The 22938-nt window shown below is 37.9% G+C and overlaps 2 protein-coding genes and 1 non-coding gene across 6 annotated transcripts in view; 2 read left to right on the top strand and 1 right to left on the bottom strand.

Annotated features, from left to right (window-relative positions):
• Positions 1-211: 211 nt before the first annotated feature.
• Positions 212-284, bottom strand: trnar-ccg (transfer RNA arginine (anticodon CCG)). Its single transcript has one exon. It is a non-coding gene; the product is annotated as a tRNA-Arg (tRNA).
• A 238-nt stretch (positions 285-522) lies between these two features.
• LOC100698533 (importin subunit alpha-1) lies at positions 523-7740 on the top strand. 3 transcript variants are annotated; one of them, XM_013266177.2, is made up of 11 exons: positions 523-668; positions 974-1087; positions 1187-1321; positions 1776-1864; positions 2368-2636; positions 3036-3130; positions 3748-4011; positions 4400-4633; positions 4942-5124; positions 6381-6530; positions 7508-7740. In XM_013266177.2, exons 2-11 carry the CDS (start codon positions 1022-1024, stop codon positions 7595-7597), a joined length of 1575 nt encoding a protein of 524 aa, XP_013121631.1. In that variant the 5' UTR covers positions 523-668; positions 974-1021; the 3' UTR covers positions 7598-7740. The 3 variants fall into 3 exon arrangements, with proteins under 3 accessions (XP_013121631.1, XP_003458361.1, XP_013121630.1); XM_003458313.4 differs by having other exon boundaries at positions 1187-1327; XM_013266176.2 differs by lacking the exon at positions 523-668 and having other exon boundaries at positions 680-1087; positions 1187-1327.
• A 1139-nt stretch (positions 7741-8879) lies between these two features.
• The window catches only part of LOC100698272 (E3 ubiquitin-protein ligase SMURF2), a 62522-nt gene continuing 48463 nt past the window's right edge, over positions 8880-22938 (top strand). For both annotated transcript variants that reach the window (XM_005463272.4, XM_005463271.4), the window contains exon 1: positions 8880-9325. In XM_005463272.4, coding sequence (XP_005463329.1) covers positions 9274-9325 — 52 coding nt within the window. In that variant the 5' untranslated portion in view covers positions 8880-9273. The remainder of the gene's footprint in view (positions 9326-22938) is intronic.

Genomic DNA, 22938 nt, shown 5'->3' with positions numbered 1-22938 from the left:
CAAGGCACAAACCATAAAATGTTGAAAACAGCTTGTTACAGGATTCATCGCTGGTCATATGTTCAACCCAATGACTGTAAAAAATAAAAATAAAAAAATGTCTCGTTAGTATTATCACACAATGTACAACCGGATGTTCCAATGTTCCAATATTCTTGTTTCTGAATCTGTGAAAGAGCTCACAGTAGAACCCTGAAAAGGAAGCTAAATACGACCCAGATGGGACTCGAACCCACAATCCCCAGCTCCGGAGGCTGATGCCTTATCCATTAGGCCACTGGGTCATTACGTCGCACAGGTAGGGAAAATTCAGTCATGAAAATAGAAAATCGAATATGTAGTCAGTGGTATAATTCATTTAGTTGATAGTAAAAATTGCATGTATTTTTTATTTAAAAGAGGAATAATTAGCCATGATAAAATTTACAACCCAGCAATAGCATTTAGCACAAGAAGAACAAGCTACCGCACAGAAACGTTAACATGTTTTCTCGCGATACTGACAGCGGTTGCCTTTGACAACATATTTGTTGTTTGATGGTTTTTTCCTTAAACGTGACCAATGAGGCGGTGCTAAAAAATCCAACTGGCCAATTAAAAATCAGAAAAATTGGAACGTTGTTACGTGACGTTGTGCATATATTAAAAGAATACAAGAATTCTGAACGGTAAGCACGTTGTACATGCTATGTGGCTAATAGTGCATTTATTTGTTTTTTGTCTAATTGAAATTGCTATTGACCTTTTGTAATTGCTAATACAGCGTATAACCTTTGTTTTCTGAGCTTCAGCGGGTTTTTAGATTATTAGACAGACCCTATATCTGAAGGGCCACATGGTGTTAGATAACCGGCTTGGCTTCGAGATAACCGCCTGGTTAGCTAGCTCAGCGCCTGCTTACTAGTTGACACCTGAAACTAAAAGCAACCGTGGCTGCTGCCGCTTATTCTTTGTCGTTGTGAAATTATTACAGGTAGCGCCTGATTTTAGTGGAAGCGATTGTGTTGCTCAACGGTCAGGAATGTCAGCGGGCACGGACAACGGAGCGAGACTCAACCAGTTCAAAAATAAAGGAAAAGATGCTGATGTAAGCTCTGAACCTAGCAGTAAACGTCAGAGTTAATTCGGTATCCCAAATGCCCTGAATGCTGTGGTATATCTTTTATTTGTCTGTCGGTATGATCAGGAGCTGAGGCGCAGAAGAGCGGAAGTCAATGTGGAGCTGCGAAGAGCCAAGAAGGATGATCACATCCTCAAGAGGAGAAACGTCCACAGCCTTCTGGACGAACCAACGTCCCCTCTGCAAGAGAAAGACCCCAACGTAAGGGTAATCAGCAGCTCCTCTGTGTTTTGTTTGGCTGTGAGAGTAAAGGTGACCCACCTGATATAACCACAGCTGCTTAACTTGTTTGAAACATTGGATTATTACAGAAGTTAACTCGTTATAAACAGGATGTAACAGCCTCCAAATGAACACCTCTGCAGAGCATGCACACAGGAAGAAAAAAAGCTAAGCCTGCTCAATTTGCGAGCATTATCCAAAGGTCACTAAATCTTGGAGCAGGTGTCTGTCTGGTGATAACAGACTGTTGACTTTTTAAAAAGTTGTATCTCTGATAATTTATGAAAAGTCCATTTATAATTGATCTATGTTCCCCTGATTGAGTTACCATGACCTAAAAACATTCAAAGCAAGTTCCTCTAAATGTGTTATTTTTAGCTGCTCTGGTTTTATTGGCAGTAATCCCCTTTCATTTCTCTTTCTGTTTTCATAGCCTCCTCATCACTGGACTGTAGAGGAAATTGTCGGAGGTGTAAACAGCGAGAATTTAGATTATAAGCTGCAGGCAACGCAGGCAGCCAGGTAATACTTGTAATGTTAGGTTAATTGACTGTGTGTGGGTGTGGAAGTGTGAGACAGTTGCTCAGTGACAACCTCAAGCTGGAAGAAAAAAAAAGGTTGCGTAACGAGGCACTTGTGTTTTTGTAGTGTATTATAGTGTACATATTTTTTTTATCAGTGCAATTTGCACCACTCTGTTGCACACTCAGTTTTTTACTTTTTTAAACTTAACCTCATTTTTTTTTTTTTTTTTTAAATTGGTGTCGTATATATATGAAATGTTTGCGCTTTCTCCCAGTAAAAGGGGCTCACTATGGGCCTGTGGCACTTTAACTTTGTTTATTTGTTGTACACTGTACTATTCTTATTCTTTGTCCTCCTTCTGTAACACTCTCTATCTGCCTGTAGTTATATCACTGGTATTACTATATCAATGATATTAAGCAGTGTGAAAACTGATTTTCCTTTACTTTTAAGTTACTTCAATTTTAACAACGATCCAACTCTGTTTTTCTGATTCACAGAAGGCTACTTTCCAGAGAAAAACAGCCACCTATTGACAGCATCATTGCTGCTGGACTCATCCCAACGTTTGTTAGTTTTCTGGCGTTGTCTGAATGCCCCCCCATCCAATTTGAGGCAGCTTGGGCCCTGACTAACATTGCCTCAGGTACTTCAGACCAGACTTCTGCTGTAATAGATGGAGGGGCCATTCCAGCTTTCATCAGCCTGGTGACATCACCCCATCAGCACATCAGCGAACAGGCCATTTGGGCTCTGGGTAACATTGCAGGTACTGTGGCTCACAAAACTCAACCTCTTTCTTTGGATTTGATGTGATTTGATGTACTTCTGTGCATTACTACATCCTACACTGTTCCAGGTGTATGTTCTGATAGTTTTGATGTCAGGATGCGTTGTAGATTATTGTGGACAATTGTGCCCACTTTAGTTCATCTGGAGTTCCATTTAGCCTGTGATATTAAAGGCTTTAGAGTGCATTTCTGTATGTATACAGTAAAAAGTGTGTTGTTGCTGAGTCCCACTTTGGGTCCATTTTCCAAACGTGATTAAGCTAAAAACTAGAAGTCTGAAATTTTATCTTTGCTAACCTTGTGTAGTTTCAAAGTATCTGCCTTTATGTGCCTTTTTTCTGATTACTCTAAAGATGTTTTTTTCCCTCTATATTTAGGTGATGGGCCCAGTTCCAGAGACCTAGTGATCTCACATGGTGGTGTCCATTCACTCCTGGCTTTGCTGTCAGCCCCTGACCTGTCTGTATTTCCTGTGAGTTTCTATCAAATATTATTGTGCCTTTAACAGACATTTGTATTAAATTCTCTCACGATACATACATCAACAACCTGAACAAGTTGAAACAAACAGCTTTTATACCTTATATCAAAATAGAACACCAGCAATTTTCTGGCATTCTATAAACAATTAAATATGTAATTAAAGACCAATCCAAAACTGAAGCTCAAGTAGATTGACACATTTTAAGGGGCAAATATCAATGAGGCCTTAGCATGAGCTGTGAATCTTTTTATTCCTGTTCAACAGGTAATGCACACCTTTAGCTGACAGTAGTGAGAGGTCACTGGTTTGATTTGGGCAAATTGGGCAGTTATTTACTGGGGTAATCCATAGTGCACACGTTCCCTCTGAGCTGCTCTCATTTTATTTTTGCAGGTGTTATTTAAAGTTTTCTTTAGTTCAAGTTTTTTGTTTTTGGGTGTGTTGTTAACTATGAGGTCATTTTGTTTAAGGCACTGAGCTTGTACAGTTTGAAGACTCTCGAAAAGAGTTACTTACCTATTTAATGTCATTATCGTAATTCACTAATAATCACATTTGTGATCATTGTTATGAAATAACACTTGAATCTAAATCCACTATACCAGCCCGCCTACCTGCGCAATATCACCTGGACCATATCCAACCTGTGTCGGAACAAGAACCCCCCACCTCCTTTGGAGGCGGTGCTGCAGCTGCTTCCAGCCCTTGTGCGCCTCCTGCATCACGATGACAAGGAGGTCTTGACAGACACCTGTTGGGCTGTGTCCTACCTGACCGATCACACCAATGAGAGGATAGAGGTGGTGGTGCAGGCTGGCCTGGTGCCCCGTCTGGTGCAGCTACTCGCCTGTGGGGAGCTCAGTATTGTGGTATGTGGCAGTCAATTTATTAAACTCAGACTGTTGTATTTGTTTAGTTATCAAACATTCCCACTAATTTCTGATGCTATGATGGAGACTGATAGAGGCTTGGTGTCCTGTTATGTTTGTAGCTGTTGGCGGTAAAACAGCATATCTAGAATTCACAACAGGGGTTGAACTTATACACTATGGCCTCTTGGGTCACTTTCTTCCATCTAATCAATACTGATCACAAAGATAAAAATATTCTCTTTGGTTCTTTCTTCATTACTTTTTTATTATATATAATCTGTTTTATTTATATGACATGAAGGTGAGATGTGTGTGATTGTATTCTGTGTACTTTCTAAATTGAGAGTGCTTAAAATAACCAGCTTGCTCTTGGTCTACCTCACAGACTCCAGCCCTGCGCTCACTTGGCAACATTGTGACTGGGACAGATGAGCAGACCCAGTGTGTGCTGAATGCAGGTGCTCTGGCATTGTTTCCCAGCCTTCTGCGCCACCCAAAGCCAAACATCCAGAAAGAAGCTGCGTGGACAGTGTCCAACATCACCGCCGGCAAGGACAACCAGATTCAGGAAGTTATAAACGCAGGCCTGATCCCCATCCTGGTGGAGATCCTCCAGCAGGTCAGTGTGCTGCCAGAAATTAGAGCGGGCTTGTTACATGTGTCCTTATTATTAAATACATTTATATTAAACTTGTCAGTGTTTTAAAAAAAAGAAGAAGGAAATAAATAAAATAAATCTTTATTTATAGATCTGCTATAAACACTGACTTCTCTGTAGCTAATTTTAACCTGATCAGTATAGTCATTGAATCTTCCCCCAACTTTTCTGTAACCTTCAGCACGTTGTGCATAGTTTGCTTAATTTATTTATTTGATCATTTTGTTTATAATTTTTCTGATATATGAATCGATGGATTTCCTGTCTAGGGAGACTACAAGACGCAGAGAGAGGCAGTGTGGGCTGTTACCAATTATACCAGCGGTGGAACAGTGGACCAGGTGGCCTACCTGGTTCATTGCAATGTGCTAGAGCCTCTGCTCAATCTGCTGATAACCAAGGACAGCAAGATTGTTCTAGTCATCCTGGATGCAATATACAATATTTTACAGGTATAATAAAAGGCTAAAGTGAAACTGCAGTTTTTGCTTGGTAATTCTAAACAGAAACCAATCAAAGTGGTGGAGTTAATGGTGTGTGGAATAGATTTCAACTAGCCTGAAAATGCAGACATATTCTGGGTCTCTCTTTAGACTCTAGCCAACTGTGTTTTATGAAAAAAAACAGTTAGACATTAAAGGTAATGTTTAAAGAGAAAATTATGCAGTTTTTCGGTTAAAATATAATAGCCCTTTTCCTCTATTACCAGCTTGGCTCCACTCGTCTTTTTAGGGTTTTCCATTAGGTGGTATTACCTGGTACCAGGTACTTTTTTTAGTTCCAAGTGGTCTGACGCGATCTGAAATGTGACATCACCGTACTGCATGCCACCGGTTGGCTGGTCAGTGCTGTCACTCAATGAGTCATGAGAGTGACTTCTTCACAAAAATCAAAACCACCCTTCTCGAAACCCAAAAACGAGGGAAATGGCTACACAAAAACACAGTGTGTTGTGTTTGTGCAAACAAATGACATCATGAGACTATAGGCTGCACTGGTATAATTACTCCAGGCACATTACGTGGTACTCAGTTGTAATGTAAAACGACTGAAACTGAGTTGAGCCAAGTAGGTGTGTAGACAAAAAGTCAGATTCATAGTTTTATTGGTGTGTTAAATTAACATAAAAACTAAGTCAAAATATAACAATAGAAAAGATCTTCATAGCATTAAGTTTAAAATCTTTGTTAATCCCAGCCTCTAATATGGCTCATTGCTATATCTCATTCAAAACAAGAAATGAGTGAAGCTTCAAAAATCTTTTATCCTTATCTTGGAGTTGTAATTGACATTTAGTTTTTAGGTGTGTCACATAAACTGTTAGACTTAATTTCAAGTCATTTTTATAAACTTGCATGCCAGAACTCTAGCAATATTACAAAGTCAAATTTTCAAGAAGTGAAGTAAAATGGACTTAATGTATGGAGTCAGGATCTGTAAGGAACGTGAGTCACATGAATTTAGTGCATTTACACGCTCACCTGACAGGAGACATTTGTTTTTGTAGGTTAACAGTGTAGTAGTTTGGGTTAATGGGTAATACTTGAGTTTCTGAGATTAGAAAACAAAAATGATTTACCGAATTTGCTCATGTTATTTGCTCAGTGATGCATTGTTGGCGGTCACTAACAAAATCTGATAACTGTTACAGGTTAATCATTTCTGTGTGGAAACTTTTGATCTGACATGTGTTTCCCTTTCTGCACAGATGGCAAGAAAAACTGGAGAACTTGAGAAACTGTGCCTAATGATTGAGGAGCTGGGTGGTTTGGACAAGATTGAAGCACTGCAGTCCCACGACAATGAAGCAGTCTACAAGTCCTCGCTTAATATTATAGACACATTCTTCTCTGACGAGGTAGGTGTTCCTCCTAACAAGGTTCCCATCAGATACTCATATAGCAGGTGAAAGTGGAGCAGTCAGATTGGTTTGAAGAATGGTTGACAGCAACAGTGTTCAGCACCGACAAAGAAAGCATTTAGATAAAGCTATATGCAACTTGAAATTCATAATGTTGACGGACCACAGTGGGTTCATTTAAAGCGGGGGCATCTTAAAAAACTTGCTTAGTTTTACACTTTGGAAAATTTAAAGATGAATCATCAATCTAATTTTTTTTTAAAGTCATACAGACAACGTGAAAACAGACTTTTAGAAATAATTTGTAAAAATTCCAAAAAGATGTTCACCTTTGCCACTCAGCACCCTCCTTAAATTCCCTCCATGGGCCTTCTGTGAACAGTTTATTTTTCAAAGTATCATCTAGATTTACTTTGAATTAAATTCTTGCCTGAACCTAAAAAATGAATGTATAGAGTCATCAGTCAAATCTAATCAAAAACACTTAGAGGTTCACTGATCTTGCCTCTAGTGCAGCCTGTCCGTACACAGTCTACCTTTTAATATTAACCACTTTACAGAGACCCTTTCATAGCTTTAAGAATATGCTCTTCTTGGTCGAGTCTACCGGAGTAGACATTTATGTTCACATCCAGGAGGAGATGGAGTATAGGGACATGTTTTGGAGTGAGGCCAGGCCACATAGTCATAACTAGGTTAGGATTGCACCATGTAATTGTGATATGGAAAAAGAGAGAGGAGATTAAACCAGCTTTGTCATCAACAGCAACATGAGCAGAGAGTGCTCCCCTCTGTGTTGTCCAGTCATGCACAGGGTTATTTTCTGAATGGTGTTGTCTGAATCACAAATGTCAACAATTTAACCGACTGATGTCTCATGTCTGAAAATCTTCAGTGTGTGCGCGTGAGACATCCCAGAAACATTGCCGTAACTTGGTTAGTCGTCTAATGCTTCTCTCAAACTTGCCTTTCAGAATGACGTTGAAGAGTCTGTTGTTCCTGAGGCTGGAGGAGACTGCTATGCCTTCCACATCCCCGAAGAGCAAAGCACTTTTAAATTTTAACACGTCCACTTATGTTTTTGTAACATAAACAAATAGTAATTCTTGCATTGTTGTTCTTGTTCCGGGGGGGGGGGATCTTTTTTAGTCTTTTCAACTTTGTACTTAACAGCATACAAAATAAATATACATGTTTTTTTAAAAAACATTTGTAAATAAACTTTTATTAATTCATATTGAGTTTTATTGATTGTTGTTTCATCTGTTTCTCTGTGTGTATAACAAACAATGTGCTTATGTTTTTTTATAAAACAGTACATTAGAAAATTAAGAATGATTCATCATTAATGATAATGATTATTTTATTTTAACTTATTTTTATTAAATAAGCTTGTGCATACTGGTGGATTAATTTCAGATGCACAGTTTTGTTGCGCTAAACAGGCAGTACGTCTTCCCCACCACTAGGAGACACTGTATTTCTACTTTTGTTAGGTTTAAACAACAAGGTGTGTCAGTGTGGTAACTATTGTAATGGATGGAATTTCAGTTTTGCAGTATATTGTATTTCATATTGCGGTGATGACTCGGAAGGTTCTATGCATCTATACAGCATGTAACCTTGGCGTGGGGTGGGACCACATGTTTTGAGCTAACTGGTTTCTTTATTTGAGAGTTTAGAGCATATTTTTCGCCTTAGGTTCACACTATATCTTTGTTACTTCAGACGACCTTTGAGCAAAGTTTGGAATTATATATATTTTTTATATTAGTTTTGTGTTTAAGTGTATCAAAATTAGAAGGCGTCTAAATTAATTATTTCTTGATTCAGTAAATCTTTTGGTTTCATATACTGGCGTATTTTATGCATTTTTTAAAATCATTTTTTATATGAGCTTTGCTATATAATTATACCCCTCCTTCAACATTATTCATCATAGTTTTTTTTATTTATTTCCAAATATATAAATATGCTTCCTTTTACTACAAGAGTTAACCATGATAGTTTTCTAATATCAAAACATTTCTTTAAAACTCTCAGTTCTCTCTCTATCTTCAGAAGCTTTGTGTCATCGGTGAATTAGGTGAACTTTAACAATTAAGAAACACGACAGCTGAGTTTATAACCAACATGACCAGTTCAGGGCCCCGCACTGAACCCAGTGAAGTGATCCTGTTGGATTCGATTTTTTTCTTCTTTTTTTTTAAATAGCAAAATCTGATCTATAATATTCATAATAAGGAAGTAGTTGGTACTGGAAAACTGAAAAGCATTGTTTTGATTGTGAGTTTATTTTGAACGCTCGTACCGGATGTCCTCTTGTGTTTTCCTCCCCTGTCCCTGCCTGCCTGCAGTAGAACTGTCTTCACCATCATCACGAACAACTTGAGTCCAGGCATCCCAGGCAGCGCAGACGCCTGTCCGGATGGAGGACGAGCCTCTCTGCTGACTTGTATCAATACTCGTGGCACACGGCATGATCGGCACTTGGAAATGTAGTTATTTGCAATTGTTTTGCGGAAAAGGAGTTCGCGCGGAGAGTGTTATTCCAGGGATGTGATTATGTTACCTTTATGTTGCGTGCACAGTCAGCGTGATTTGCTATGGTGATACTACAAGCTAACCCCAAGCTAGCAGAAGGATTTGTTTGGGAGATGCCTTTTTGAAAAAGAAGAAGGAAAAAAGCCTACACGGTGACACTTTTGTGAATATTCGTCAAGCTGGAACACGAAGGGGAATGTCTAACCAAGGAGTTAGGAGAAATGGCCCAGTAAAGCTGCGGTTGACTGGTAAGAAAATTTAAACCCCCTCCTGCGCCGCTCGGAAACGTTAGCGAGCTAGCCTCCTAGCCCAGCATGCTAACTAGCGTCTCCTAATTGTACAGCATAACTCTGTCCTGTGTTGTAATCTGTAAAAGCGCTAAACCATATTTTACCTCATTATTATTATTATTATTATTATTATTGTTATTATTATTATTCTGACTTGACTGAATTCCTTTATATTTAATTGAAATCCGGGGTAGCATACTGAGGAATATTGGAAGCTAGTGAATGAGCTTTTATCGTTAGCACACATTAGCGTTGACATCAGTGTTTATTGGGTGGTTATTATCCCCCCCCGCCCGAAGGTTAGCTAAGTTTAAATACTTAAGCTTGATATTGACACGTCTGCGGCAGTGTACACGTTTCCCCAAAGCCCTTCAGCATTGTGATAAGTGGTTATTTTAAATACTTTTATTGACAGTAAAAGCCTTACATTACAGCCTTACCTTTTTTATCATCTATTATCTTAATTTTCCAAAGATAGCTGCTGTGTTTCTTCACGGCAAGTGCAAAATAAGCCAACAGTATTTTACAAATTACGTCCCTAATGGCAATGATGAATTTCGAGGAAAAGCGTGAAGCAGCAGAAGAGGTGAAGGTGGTGTAATACACCGCTTTATTTTTAGTCTACACAGCTATTTATTTTTGTTTACCCTGAAGAGCGAGTGGTTTAACAGGTAGATGACCTCTGTAGGATATATTTCGTCATGGGTATATACAGGAACTCTACTTTCAGTCTTTCATCGCAGTTATCTGGTGAAAGCTATGTCAATTCGTTCAGTTTGCTTAGCTTGGCAGAAAAAAAGATAAGTAGTTTCTCCCTTGGAGTTTATTTCACAGTGGGCTACATGGGCTGTAGTGCTCTATGCCATTTCTGATGAATTTATAATGAAAGGTGAACATAATTAAGTTACTTGATACATTTGAAGAAATGTGGTTGACATATTTTTTTTTGTTAAAGCCAAAGTTATCAACAAAAGTATAGTCTTGAGTCTTGTGTTACTGCAAACGGCAGAATTAAAGCAAGCTGTATGAATTATGTTAATTAGAAGAAGATGAGAATGAATTACATTTTCCTTTGTTCTGCTCTTCTAATGATGTAAGGATATCTCTATTTATTGAAAAATCTTAAAAATCACCAGGTGTTTTGATGTGCTGATGATGACTGAGTGAAACACTTGTTCAATAATTTTGGTGTTTATAAGTTAACTGCCTTTGTTTCCAAAGCTTGGAAAAGCTGTCAGGTAGCATTATTTCTTCAGTATGTCATAGTGCTACTCTGGCTCTGGTTTCTTATTAATGGTGTATTGTAAATCTCTGAGAGCTGGGGCCTATTACTTTTCTGTGACACAATACTTAGGTTGATCAACCATTCAAAATCAGTCAAATGATTTGTTGATTTTTATCTGGCATGACTGCTGAACGCAAGAAGGGAACTTAAACTGTTTGACTGTGATAAGATGATTTTACCTTTATTTAGTGTCACTGTTCAGCACTGTAGCATGTCTATGGCTGTGCAGTCATTGGTTGCACTCATTAAGTGCAGTGTGCTACGGGGGAACAACAAGCTCATTCATACAGAACAGGGTATAGTTGTACCGAAAAGACAAATCCGCACTCAAAGATTTACCCAGCTGTTCTTCCTGCTTGCCTCTTCACTGTGGTGGTTAGTAAGAGGAACTTTTTTCTTCTCAGACTTGCCTCCCAAGGTATTTTGGACTTGGGAGTTTTTGTTGTAAAACTTAGAATGTATGAAGCAGAGGGAGTTGCATTAAATGATGGGTCCATTTTTATCTCAGTATTGGAGGAACAAAAAGGATCCTGAGGGGATTGGGGGATAATAAGGTACATATTTACCTATTGGTGGGAAGGCTTGAATAAATGTTCGCTGGACTTGAGCTTGTTAATTTAAGAATTTACACATGCTCTTAAATTAAAGGGTTGCAAGAGAATATACATTCTAAGTTTAGCGCACACAAACTAACACCACAAGTAGGTACTCAAATTTTTTTTTACCATGTTATCTAAATGTCTGTCTTTTGAGCCTTCTAAAAAGACTGAATTTATGACCAAGATTGAATTTGTCAAGGTTTTTCATGCACTAAGACTCAAAGCTTTCTTTTCATGTAAAGATTCTCTCCCTCTACACAGTCTGTGTACTCAAGTGATGAAGATAAATTAACGAGCTGCAGATTAGTAAGAAGTTAAAATCTAAAAACATATTTGCTCCCCCAGATATTAATGCCTTTCTGCAAACTTTTCGTCATTTAGTTAAAGAGGAGGTGCAAGTGCTAAGTCCTAATTTATCCCACAGGCTCTTAAAAGATAATCTTGCAAATGATGAAACAGTACTTATCCGGTATGCTGGTGAAGGTAGTGCAGTAGTGTTGCAGAACAAAGAATCACACTGAGGTTCACGTAATGAATCAGATGCCTAATACAGACTTCTACAGTTCTTGAAGTTATGATCCTACATTGAAAGTTTAGAAGTAAATAAAGAATACGCTAGATTCAGCAGTAAATGGTGCTTCCTAGATCTCCCATTTTCTTATACATTGCCTACGATTCATATAAGTTGTGTGGAGCCTGTTCCAGGACATCCTGTTGTGTCAATAGGCTCTTCTTTTTTGTGTAAATTAATATCTGTGAGTGAGATTAAAGATACTGATCTTATTTCCAACAGAATTCATGAGTTTATATATAAATGTTCCCCATAAAGAGGAGCTGGAAGCCCTACATTATAATTTGAATGCAAGGGAAGAGGGAACATTAGCCATAGAATTGCTAAGTTAGTAGAAATGGTTCTCACTAAGAATCTTTTTAGATTTGAGAGCTTTAGTTTTTTTTTTCCCCCCTACAGAAGCAGTCAGACCTAGTTATGTGAATTTATTTATGGGGAAATTTGAACTTGATCATGTTGATCATGATCATACCTCTCCTTTATTAACTTTTAGTTCAGATATATTCATGACTTGTTTGTTATATTTATTGGCACTGTTGAAGATCGAAATGGATTTAAGTTAAGGTTACCTAGTTTTACATTTATAACAGAGACCAATTGTGAGGTTTCATTTTGGATGTGAGAATAAATAAATCAGAACTAGTACAAACTATTATTTATTAAAAGTGGACTGATAGGATTTTTTTTTTTTCATTATACGAGATATCGTCCATTCTCCTTGAAGAAGAGATTACTGTCTAGTCCAGGGGTGGGCAATCTCAGTCCACGAGGGCCGGTGTCCCTGCAGATTTTAGATGTGTCCTCGAACCAACACAGCTGATTTAAATGGCTAAATTAGCTCCTCAACATGTCCTGAAGTTCTCCAGAGGCCTGGTAACGAACTCATCATGTGATTCAGGTGTGTTGACCCAAGGTGAGATCTAAAACCTGCAGGGACACTGGCCCTCGTGGACTGAGATTACCCACCCCTGGTCTAGTCAGTTGTGGACAGGAAGGATGTGCAATCTTGAGGAGGAGTTTAAGAAACAAGCTAATGCTTTGTATTCTTGTTTCTGGGAAAAAACACTGATCAAAAATTTTAATTGTTTCCCTCTCTAGGGTTAGACAAATGGATGGAAGATTACCCTTTTTTTTTGGTTGCATTTTTTATACTACTCAAAAAAAAATCATTCCAGTGCTTTAACTTTTACTTTTTCACTATTAAAAATGTTCAGAGAAAATACTGGTATATTATATGATCACCCTGCTGGTTGGAAGGTGTTAATCATCTACCCACAAAGTGTTCTAGTAATTTGAGAGATAATCGTGTAACGGCAGACTTATCTGTTGAACCTACCTACACATTTAAAAAAAAAAAAAAAAATCCCTCTGGAAATTTTCCTTGTTGAACTGTAATGCTATGATTAAAGGGGATGATTTATCACACCGACATATGGGCAAAAAAAAAATTCAAGTGAGTGGTAGAATCGCTTTTAGGACCAAACCTATAGTAGTAGTAATAAGGTAGTATAAGTATGGATTCTGTTATGTGGGGAAGACGAAGAGCGAATTGACAGCTGCTTGGATATATCATCTGCAAACAGTGGTCTGGGCAGTGCTTTATTATAGAAACACCAAAGGAAAGCCACAGACTGAAATGCGCCTGCATTTAAAAAAAAGAAAAAAAAAAAAAGAGGGAAAAACAAAAAAAAGAAATTGCCATGTTGTATTAAATACAACATGTATTTGTGAATGAGCTTAAGTGCTTATTAATACTTCCTGCTTGCTTGTCCTGTTGCATCCCTAACTATAGGGACTTTATTTATAAGTACTACTTTATTTATAAGTAGTAGTTAAAGGACTATAAAACAGCAACATGTTCCCTGTTGCATCCCTAACTATAGGGATGCAACAGGGAACATGTTGCTGTTTTATAGTCCTTTCTTAACTACTACTTATAAATAAAGTAAATAGTGTATATATAATAGATAAGTTGGTCGAAGAGCATAGAACCAACATGAATTTTACCTTGTGTTTGCTGAATATACAGCACCTTTGATAATACATCTTCTCTGCTTGACTTCTTGCAGAAAATTTTCAGCCTCTGCGCTATCTCAGAATGTACTTCTTTTCTTTCCAAGTGAAGATACGCATTGCAGGGAACACCAGTAGGTGTTTCTTTACAGCACTGAAACCTCTCTGCTTTTCCACAAGCTCCCTCATCAGATCCTCAAAGAAGGATAGTTTGCAGCCTTCCCATTCTAGCTCCCGTTTCTCTTTGGCCATCTGTAGTACGTTATCTCAAGCTGACGAGGACAGAAACTGCATCAGGATGGTTTGGGGTGGTTTGTTGACATCTAGTTTGGGTGCCACCAGGTGATCCTCTCCACATACTGAGCTATGTTCCCTCTTTCTTATTTGCCTTCTTTCAGCCCCACCATTCTCACATTATTCCTCTGGCTCAGTTTCTCCAAATCCTTCATATGTGCCCAGAGCGTCACCAATTTCTTCTTTCACATTTCCACACATTTCTCCACCCGAGAACATCTTTGACACCAGACATTGTTCCCCTTCACCCAGTCTTATTTAAATATTTTCCACTGAGTCTTTAAACTCTTTAGTTGTTTCCTTGATTGTGTGCAACTTGCTACGTCACACTAATCTTTTGTATTTCTTCCATGAAGTTGGAATTGGTATTTTTCCCGCTTGAGTCCTTCAGAGGGCTCGGAATCACTGAAATACTTTCAAGCGTCAGGCCGGTCCTCGTTGTTAGCTTGCATCTCATACCCGCATCTCTGAAAAAGTTAGCCTTACTGTTACTCAATATTTCTCTGGGAGACTGCAAATATCTAGCCACTTATGAAGATATTAAGTTTCAACGCATCAAAAGTACTTGTACCCTGACAGGTTGAGAGGTATATATTTCCAATTTATGTGAAAAAAGGGTTGTTCCTTCCAGGAGCTCTCCTAGTGTGCTGCCATCTTCCTTGGCTCCCCAGTTTTTAGCACTGTTAGCAAAAGTGGGGCATTGGCTGAGAAAGGTTGTATCTAAAGAAGTTAAGTAAATAATTATAAGTTTATTTAATTTATTGGTTTCATCCTCAGTTTCCAAATCTATTTATCAGCTAGTACCCGGTGATTTGCAGCATTAAAATTTGAATTTAAAAAATTAAACCTACCTTTGGCACAGCTGGGCTTCTTAAAAGTTGCATAGTTGTGGATTTTCATAAAATTCTTTCTTATTGCTTCTTAGTACTTTTATTAAATGCTGTAAATGGTAATGCTTCAAACCTTTTATGTTTTCTTAATGTGGCTTGTTTCTTAAAGTACCCTGTCAGGATTAATCATTTTGGTAACTTGCTAAGTAATAATGTCAGGGGACAGTCAGAGGCTCAAAGGTCTGTATTTTATTTGCAACTCTATATAGATGTTTTTAAAAAAATTGTAGGTGATGATGTTGCTGCAAACCAAAGCTCAACTGCAGCTGTCTTATTCTGTCTGTTTTTCTCACAGTAATGTAAAGTTGAAATGATTTTGTTTTTAAATTCTCCTTCACTAAAGTAAAAGTGTTTTTCTGGTTGTGAGTCACAGAGACAGCTGAATTTGAAGTGTGCTCTGATTGTTATCCACACTCATTAGGATCCCCTCTTGTAGCAGCAGTGATTTAGAAATTGCGTAGGGTGAACTCTCACACGCTGCAGAATTTTGAATTGTGACAGGATTCATCTCCAGTTATGTCTGGCACCATTGAATTTCTCACATTTTCAGAGCTGCTTCTTACATTTATCTGGGACAGTTACTCTTTGACGCTTCAGTTAATTAGAAAATCAGCCTACTTTTAGTTTACTGGTAGGCAGTATATTGTCGTGTTCCCACAGAGAGTAATCTCTGATTTGGAATCCTGGTATTCCCAACACTGCAGGGTTGCAGGCACTTGTGCTGACCTCCACTTACCCTGGCCTCCTGCAAAGAATGAGTTGGTGATTTGAACTTAGTAAGAACAGGGCGTTTTCCTTGGTTTTCCTTTATCCAGTGGAACAAGAGTTCCTCATAGGAGACTGACACGAAATGTACAAGGGGATGAATCCATCTCTCAAATATGGCCTCTTGGCTGCATTAAACCGGGAGGAAGGGAGTCTGTCTATGTGATCCATTTCCTCCATCAGCCTCCAACTGGCATGCAGCAAGCAGGGAAGGACTGGAAGAATCATCTCGGGATTTTTCCCATTCGGCGTGAGCGTGTGACACTATGCTGTATATTTTTCATCTACAGTCATGCCTTGTGTTTATGTCCCTCTGTTTCTGACATTTTGGGAAAGCAATGCTGATGCTTCCTTGTGTGTGCGTGTGTGTGCTGAGTTTGGGGCGGGGTTGGGGGGTAGCCAGGAAGCTGGTGATTAAGATAAAGATCCAGCCTCAGTTCCAGACTCTGCATTACGAGCGGGCAGAGTGTATTTCAGGGAAGTTATCGGGGACCACTGTCTCAGTATTCATCATCAGCGCTCAGGAAACACATCTGTGTGTCAGCTTGTTTGTGTGTTAAACACATTTTTTTTTCCTGTCTTTTTGGTTCTATACTTGCATGTACTCATGTGCACAGTTGAGCTTCCACAGGATGTACTGTCAGCACGCAATGCTGAACTAAATTAGGTGTGTTTGCTTCCTGAAATTTAGGGAATGAATGTCACAAAGAGAGTGCATGTTAGTGATAGTGAAAAACTGACAGGCATTGTCAAATTTGAAGTTATGTTTTCCGTCTGGATTTGCTCATGTTAGTGTGTTGGAGTAAGATTATGATTAAAGGTGTATTAATCTTTTTAATGGTAAATTTTAACTTTAACTTTTTTTAAAAGATTTTTTAGAAAGGGTTTTTCCTGCACAGAAAACTTTTTGCACTCACAAAAGAAGTTTATGGTTGCTTAAGTATAATATACATTTTTATTAGGTATTCGTAATTGGCAGGAAAAGTCGTATATTTCTATCAAAAAGGGTAATAGACTTTGCTTTAATTCAGATCAGTGTCATGTATGTATATATTCACCCACCAGAGAGCCATTTAGAGACAGGAAAAACCCCTAAATTGTCATTTTGGCTTGATCTCTTCTTTTGTACTGGTTGTCAAATTTAGTCAAAATATTGCTAGCTGCTAGTACCAGCGGGCTTGGAAGATGTATGTACCTGGTGGTGTAATTTATTTTTGGAACTGTAAATTGTTTAATTTTTCAGTGCCTCTTTTTTTCTCCCCTTTAAACAACACAGTTTTGACAGTTGAAATGTGGAATAGAGTAAGTGATTATGATTCATCAGCACACAATCCATGTGAGTCATATAGTGACGTGTTTGGTATGTTCCTCTCTGCTTTATGTAAGCCTGGCACCAGCAGACCATGCAGTTTGACCCAGATATGAGATAATTAATAGGCACTGCCTAAAATTTCCTGCCTCTAGAATACTGGGCTCACCAGTCCACTCAACAAGAAGAAATAATAGGCTGAAAATATTTGCTTAACATTTGTGCTAATAACCTTTAGGCTTGTGGTGTGTACCCTCTACATAGAAGGTTGCTCACATACCTAAACAATCCAGGCATTCAGATAAGTAAGCCTTAGCTGTTATGAATGCAGCACCACATCTCCACCCTACTGCTTTGAAAAAGCAGTGTTTTGTATCTGGAGCTCTGCATGCAACTTGTTTTACCAGTCCATTGCCTTTTTGAATGATCAGTGTTTGAGTTTTCTTAGCAAACATTCACAAAAGAATGATGTGTTGAAGATGCTCATTTAAATTGTTCTCACCCCTGACTTTCCTCTTTCTGGAAATCGGACGTTTTCTCTTTCATTTGGCTCCTTGCCTTTTGTTGTTTTGTTTTTTTCTTATCCTGTCTTCTACTGTGATTTCAGAAACTGGAGCATAGAATAATAGGTGTCTGCCAGAAAAGTTGTTAGACTCGGTGGCTGCAGTGGGAGGGATTTGAAACAGTTTAATGTTGTTTTGGATTATTGTACCGCCATCCACACGCTACAGTAATAATCACTAATTTTGTGGTGGCACAGACAGAACAGTAGTGTCTGTGTGTGAACTTACACAAGGCTTGTGTGTGTTCTTCATGTTCTTGATATTCTTTGGGGTGACTGTGGTTCAGGAGGTAGAGCAGGTCGCCTACTAATCGGAAGGTTGGTGGTTCAATGCCATGCCAAAGTGTTCCTTGGACAAGAGACAGAGCCCTAAGTTGCTCTCTGTTGTTCATCAGATTGTGAATGTGTGTGAATACTAGATAGAATACATAGGCATAGAAAAAAGTGTTTGTGTGAATGGGTGAATAAAGTGGTTTTAGTGAAGAGTAGAAAAGCGCTATATAAGAACCGGTCCATTTACCATTTGCTTTAGCTCAAACATTTGCACTCAATCTGTTAAGAAAAGCCACAGGAGTCATTGTCTGTTCCTACATCATCTTATGCCACTTTTCCTATCTCCTATAACCTCTCTTGTTCTTTGTCCCCTCCAACAACCTCTTCTCTTGCTAAATACTGTCTGATTTATTTTTTTGTAAATATTTTTTTCCATTCATCATCATGCCATGTTGTCTGTGAAGCACTAAGTTTTAATTCCCAGAATTGGGTATATTTCTAAAGATCTGAATCTCAGTAAGGCTTTTCTTAGCATGGTGGTCTTGAATGACTTCCAAAGATTAAATATTTCTAGTGGTGGTTCTTAACATAGGATTTTAAAGGCTGATATAATAAAGTTTGGTAATGTGTGTGTCCTCTCATAAAATACTGTGTTCAGCCTCTTTGAAAATAGTTGTAACCTTACACAAACGAGATAAAGCAGCTGGACAGGATTTTTCTAGTCTGTTTTGGTTGTTTCTCTTAAATGGATTGTCAAGGCTAAAGAATCAAATCAATACAAACAACTGCTTAAAAGCTACTTTTCACAACACTCAGTGACAAGGAAGGGGAAAAAGGTTTATTCTGTGGAATCCTCATTTTTGCCTTCCGTGATTCAGAAATTTTCCTGGAACTTACTGTTGATGCATAGGAAGGGTGCTTTCACAGCACATGTGTTTAAAGAATAGCACCTTGATGCAATCAGTAGATGCAGATGTGTTTGATCAAGAACATCCATCAACCACAAAAAATGCAAGCCATGCTCCTGTACAATTTCAGCATAAATTTGAAATTGTATTTCATTTGATGACCATTCTTAATCTCAAATTAAGAAATGGGCACCAATGCACCAATTCCATTATGCTGTATAATACAATGAATCCTCATAATTAAGTTTAGTGATAAACTGAGGACAAAGCAACAGACTGACTCTAACTGTAATTTAGCTGGTGCAACTTCAACATCATTAACCAACCATTAACAAAAATACACTTTTTGTTTCATCAATAATTGGTTTTGTTAATAACTTTTGGAATAGCAGTGAAGGACTAGCATTCTTCCTGTGAATCATCAGTAAAGATTATTCCTTGATTAGTTGCCAGGAAAGAGATGATTCTTCAGTATGGCTAGTATTGCAAATTTGAATGTGAGGGTTCAATAGAGTCTGAGCGACATGAATTTTCTTCAGCAGAATGTGTGGGTGAAGTTTGTATATCTTTGTATTTGCCCAAAAAACAAAAATACATACCGGGGAGGGTGTATTATTTTTATTTTTCAAAAAGGTCTATGGCCACCCACATCTGTGCAGTTCCTCTTTATAAGATTGTAGACAACAACAACAAAAAAATACTGCGCATTTAATTGTGCAATATTTATTTATTTATTTATTTTTTAGAGGAAATTGCCCAGGCTTTTCAAAGAAGTACAAGTTTTCTTGTCGATGCCAATCTACTGTGCATTTATGCAGCATAGATTCCAAGTGAACTAGAAAGTAGATTAAGAATGACTATGAGTCCATGTTGTCTGCAGCTGTCCGTGTGCATGTCCAATATGAAGCAAATGTGTGACTGTGTGTGTCTGCATGTCTGCTTGATCTTGCCTGTAGCGCCTCGGTCACTTTGCTGTGGTTAGATTTTGTAGTGCAGCTCCGAGGTCCGTACCCAAACTTCCTCCAGCTCTGTTTAGTCTGCATTACTAGTATATACTTCAATTGACCACACACACTACACAGGTTCTATACACTCATTTACCGTTTACATGGCCCTCATCATCATATGGAAATGTTTATATCTACTCCAAGATGCAGCTGCTCCAGCTGTATTTATCATTTCTGTTATCAGAAGACATCATTTTTCAGATCGTAAATACTTGGGGGGAGGGGGGGCCTGAGCCATTTTCAGTGTGAATATGATAATCCCAAGAATAAAATTTTAATGTATTGGTTTCCCTTTCAATATAAACTAATCATTCAACTTAAAGCTAAAATGAGCAAAAACCTTTGCTTTAAATTACAAAACATGTTGCTTTATTTCAATTTTTTCAGAGATTTTAATTTTAAGCCCTAGAAGATGAGGATTGTAAAATTCCTAAATCCTCATTTAGTCTGCATTTGTGACATATTTTGTTTTTTTGTTTTGTTTTGTTTTGGGGGGGGTTTTCATGGCAAAGAATGGTATGTGCAGTCTGATATATATGTATGTCTAATATGTGTTTTTTTGTTGTTGTTTTTTTGCGTTTTGTTTTGTTTTTCTCTCTCTGTTGAATAATATCAGATAAGTCTATCTTGAGCTGAAAGTCTAACATTTTTCAGCTCTGCTGCTTTACTACTGAATGTTATATGGCATGTGGAACTCTAGTGACATGATTTTATTAAAGTATACCTGTTATGCTCATATAACTCCATATCATTATTCCTTGACTCTTTTTGAGTAGTTTTAAGATTCACCGTATAAAGTAATGCATAATTAGCTTATACTGGGGCTTTTTGGAGCGTTGAAGTCGTTGAAGTTCATCTTCTGTCATTTCAGCTCCTATATCTTTAAGGTCAGCCGTACTGTAAACCACCTTTCCTGTGTCTTTCCTTGCAAACACCAGGTTGGTGATTCTTAGGCACTTCATTTATGTCTAGGAGTAGAAAGAGCAGTTGGAAACGGATCATTTAGAGCAGTCTGATGCCTGAGATTTTGTCTGATAGTTACATTTTTATTATTAGTGATTGTATAGTCATTATTGAGATCATTATTTGAAACTTTGCTCATATTTCCTGTGAGCATCTGCCATTGTAACTCTATATGACAAAGTGGAATAATAATGAGTGGATGAATGTGGACCTATCTTATTTTTCCATTACTTTGCAGACAATGAGCCAGAGTCAGTGCTGTATTAATCTTACCCATGGACTAACTGCCCTCGGGTGCAACTGTCTTATCACTAAAATGATAACACAATGTTATCATCTTGGTTAGTTTTGAATTTCATGATTTAGCATGGACAGCACTTTGTCAAAAGGCTGGCGGTTGGAGCACTTTTACTTTTTCCTGGTCAGTTTTAAAAATATATAACACTTGGTACTTTCATTATTGGTTGTTTTGAATTTCAGCATTACAGACACTGACTCTCGGGGATGTAATTACATAATGTGAGTGAGAAGGAAACAAGTCGTTCCGCACTGAGGTCATCACTGTTTCTGTTGGTGCTCAGATTTCATGTTTTGGGGTAACTAACCCTCAGGTTTCTGCTATGTAAAATTATACTCTGTTTCACTGATATATTTGTTTTTAGTTGACTTGTGGATTTTCCTATTAAATTTAGGACATAAATCTAATAGGAAAGGCACACCAAAGAAGAAATAAAGGAGCATTGCTCTGGAGAGATGTCAGCTCTCTTTAACTTAAGATTAATGATACTTGATATCCGATCAGGCTACGGTTATTTGTTTTGAGTCATTACTGTTAAAAATGACAAATTAAACCTGGCTTTAACATTTTTTGGCGGTTTATTTGTATCTTAACACAGCACTGTGTTTTAGGAAGCATTTGGCATATATAAGGAGTCTAAGTAATGAAATCTCACAGGGCGCTGCCATTCACATAACTCAGCGTTACTGTTCCCTACTCATGACCTGCATTTTATCACGTATGCTTGTTGACACATTTATTACACTTTATTAGTTACACCTATACTACGTTACACTATAGTCTGTGAATTTGCCTCTCTTAATAGCTTTGTAAAACTTGTTCCGTTGTTTCAGTCAGTCTTTAGTTTAATCTGCTTTTCAAATTACTTTTGAACTTGGTGGCATCAGTATAGAGCGAGCAGGAAAATGGAAAGACTGAACACCTCAGTATTGCATAACAACCTCTGACGGGAGAAGAGGTGGGCTTCAATATGCAGAACACATTAAACTTTCCAAGTGCTTCAAGAGGATTTTCCTGCTGAATATGGAGGAAAAATATCACCTTTTGCTTTTCATATGGCTGCAGAATAACATTTCTGACAGCCCTTACTAAATTCTTAGCTTAAAGGTATTACTCCATACATATTTTATTAAAATATGTATATGCATACATATTTTACTAAAATATGTATAGACTAATACAAAAGTAACCATTCTCTAGTATGATGTACAGTGTGTATGACAATGTATATGTAGTCCCCAGCCAACATCAGTGTACAAAGTGTTTGTGTGTTGGGTGGGATGATTATACCTTTTCAAAAATTGAATTTGAGCATGTCTAAAGGCAGGTATTTGATTTACAAAAGATTTTTCAGCAGCGATTGCATTGCAATTAAAATACCCCTGGTTTTGTCTCCCTGTCACTGCCTAAACTATATAAATCCTCTAGGGTTGCAACTGGCAGACACCTTTGTTTGTTAATCTTTCAATTATTATTTTTTTTGGCTCTAACATCAAAAACTTGCAGTTTCCTTGAGCCAAAGGTGATATGCAGCTTTGGCTCTTTTTCCCTTTCAACCCAACAGTCTAAACCCCAAATATCTTCAGTTTACATTTATCTTAAAGTCAGTTCAAATTTGGGAATGTAAAACCAAACATACTGAGTTTCTGCTTAAAAGATACAGCTTGAAGCTTTGAACTCCCCATTGCAACACTCATTACAAGTTTCTATACCGAATTTTTTATTTCTTTTTGTCTTATTACTTTTTTCGTTTTTGAACAGGATGTCCCTCATCTCTCTGTCATTTCGCTCTCTCTTCCTTCCTCTCCTTCACTCACCCCCGGATCTAGTCCAG

The sequence above is a fragment of the Oreochromis niloticus genome, linkage group LG6 (assembly GCF_001858045.2).
Source record: "Oreochromis niloticus isolate F11D_XX linkage group LG6, O_niloticus_UMD_NMBU, whole genome shotgun sequence".
Lineage (NCBI taxonomy): Eukaryota > Metazoa > Chordata > Actinopteri > Cichliformes > Cichlidae > Oreochromis > Oreochromis niloticus.
Note: the sequence above shows the minus strand (reverse complement) of the source record. Positions and strands in the feature narration are given on the sequence as shown.

Bases quoted from the DNA above. Each gene is read 5' to 3' on its own strand.
- LOC100698533 (XM_003458313.4), top strand. From the start codon at position 1,022: ATGTCAGCGGGCACGGACAACGGAGCGAGACTCAACCAGTTCAAAAAT. The intron at 1,865-2,367 runs GTAATACTTGTA...TCTGATTCACAG, and splicing joins CAGGCAACGCAGGCAGCCAG to AAGGCTACTTTCCAGAGAAA. The intron at 5,125-6,380 runs GTATAATAAAAG...CTTTCTGCACAG, and splicing joins CAATATACAATATTTTACAG to ATGGCAAGAAAAACTGGAGA.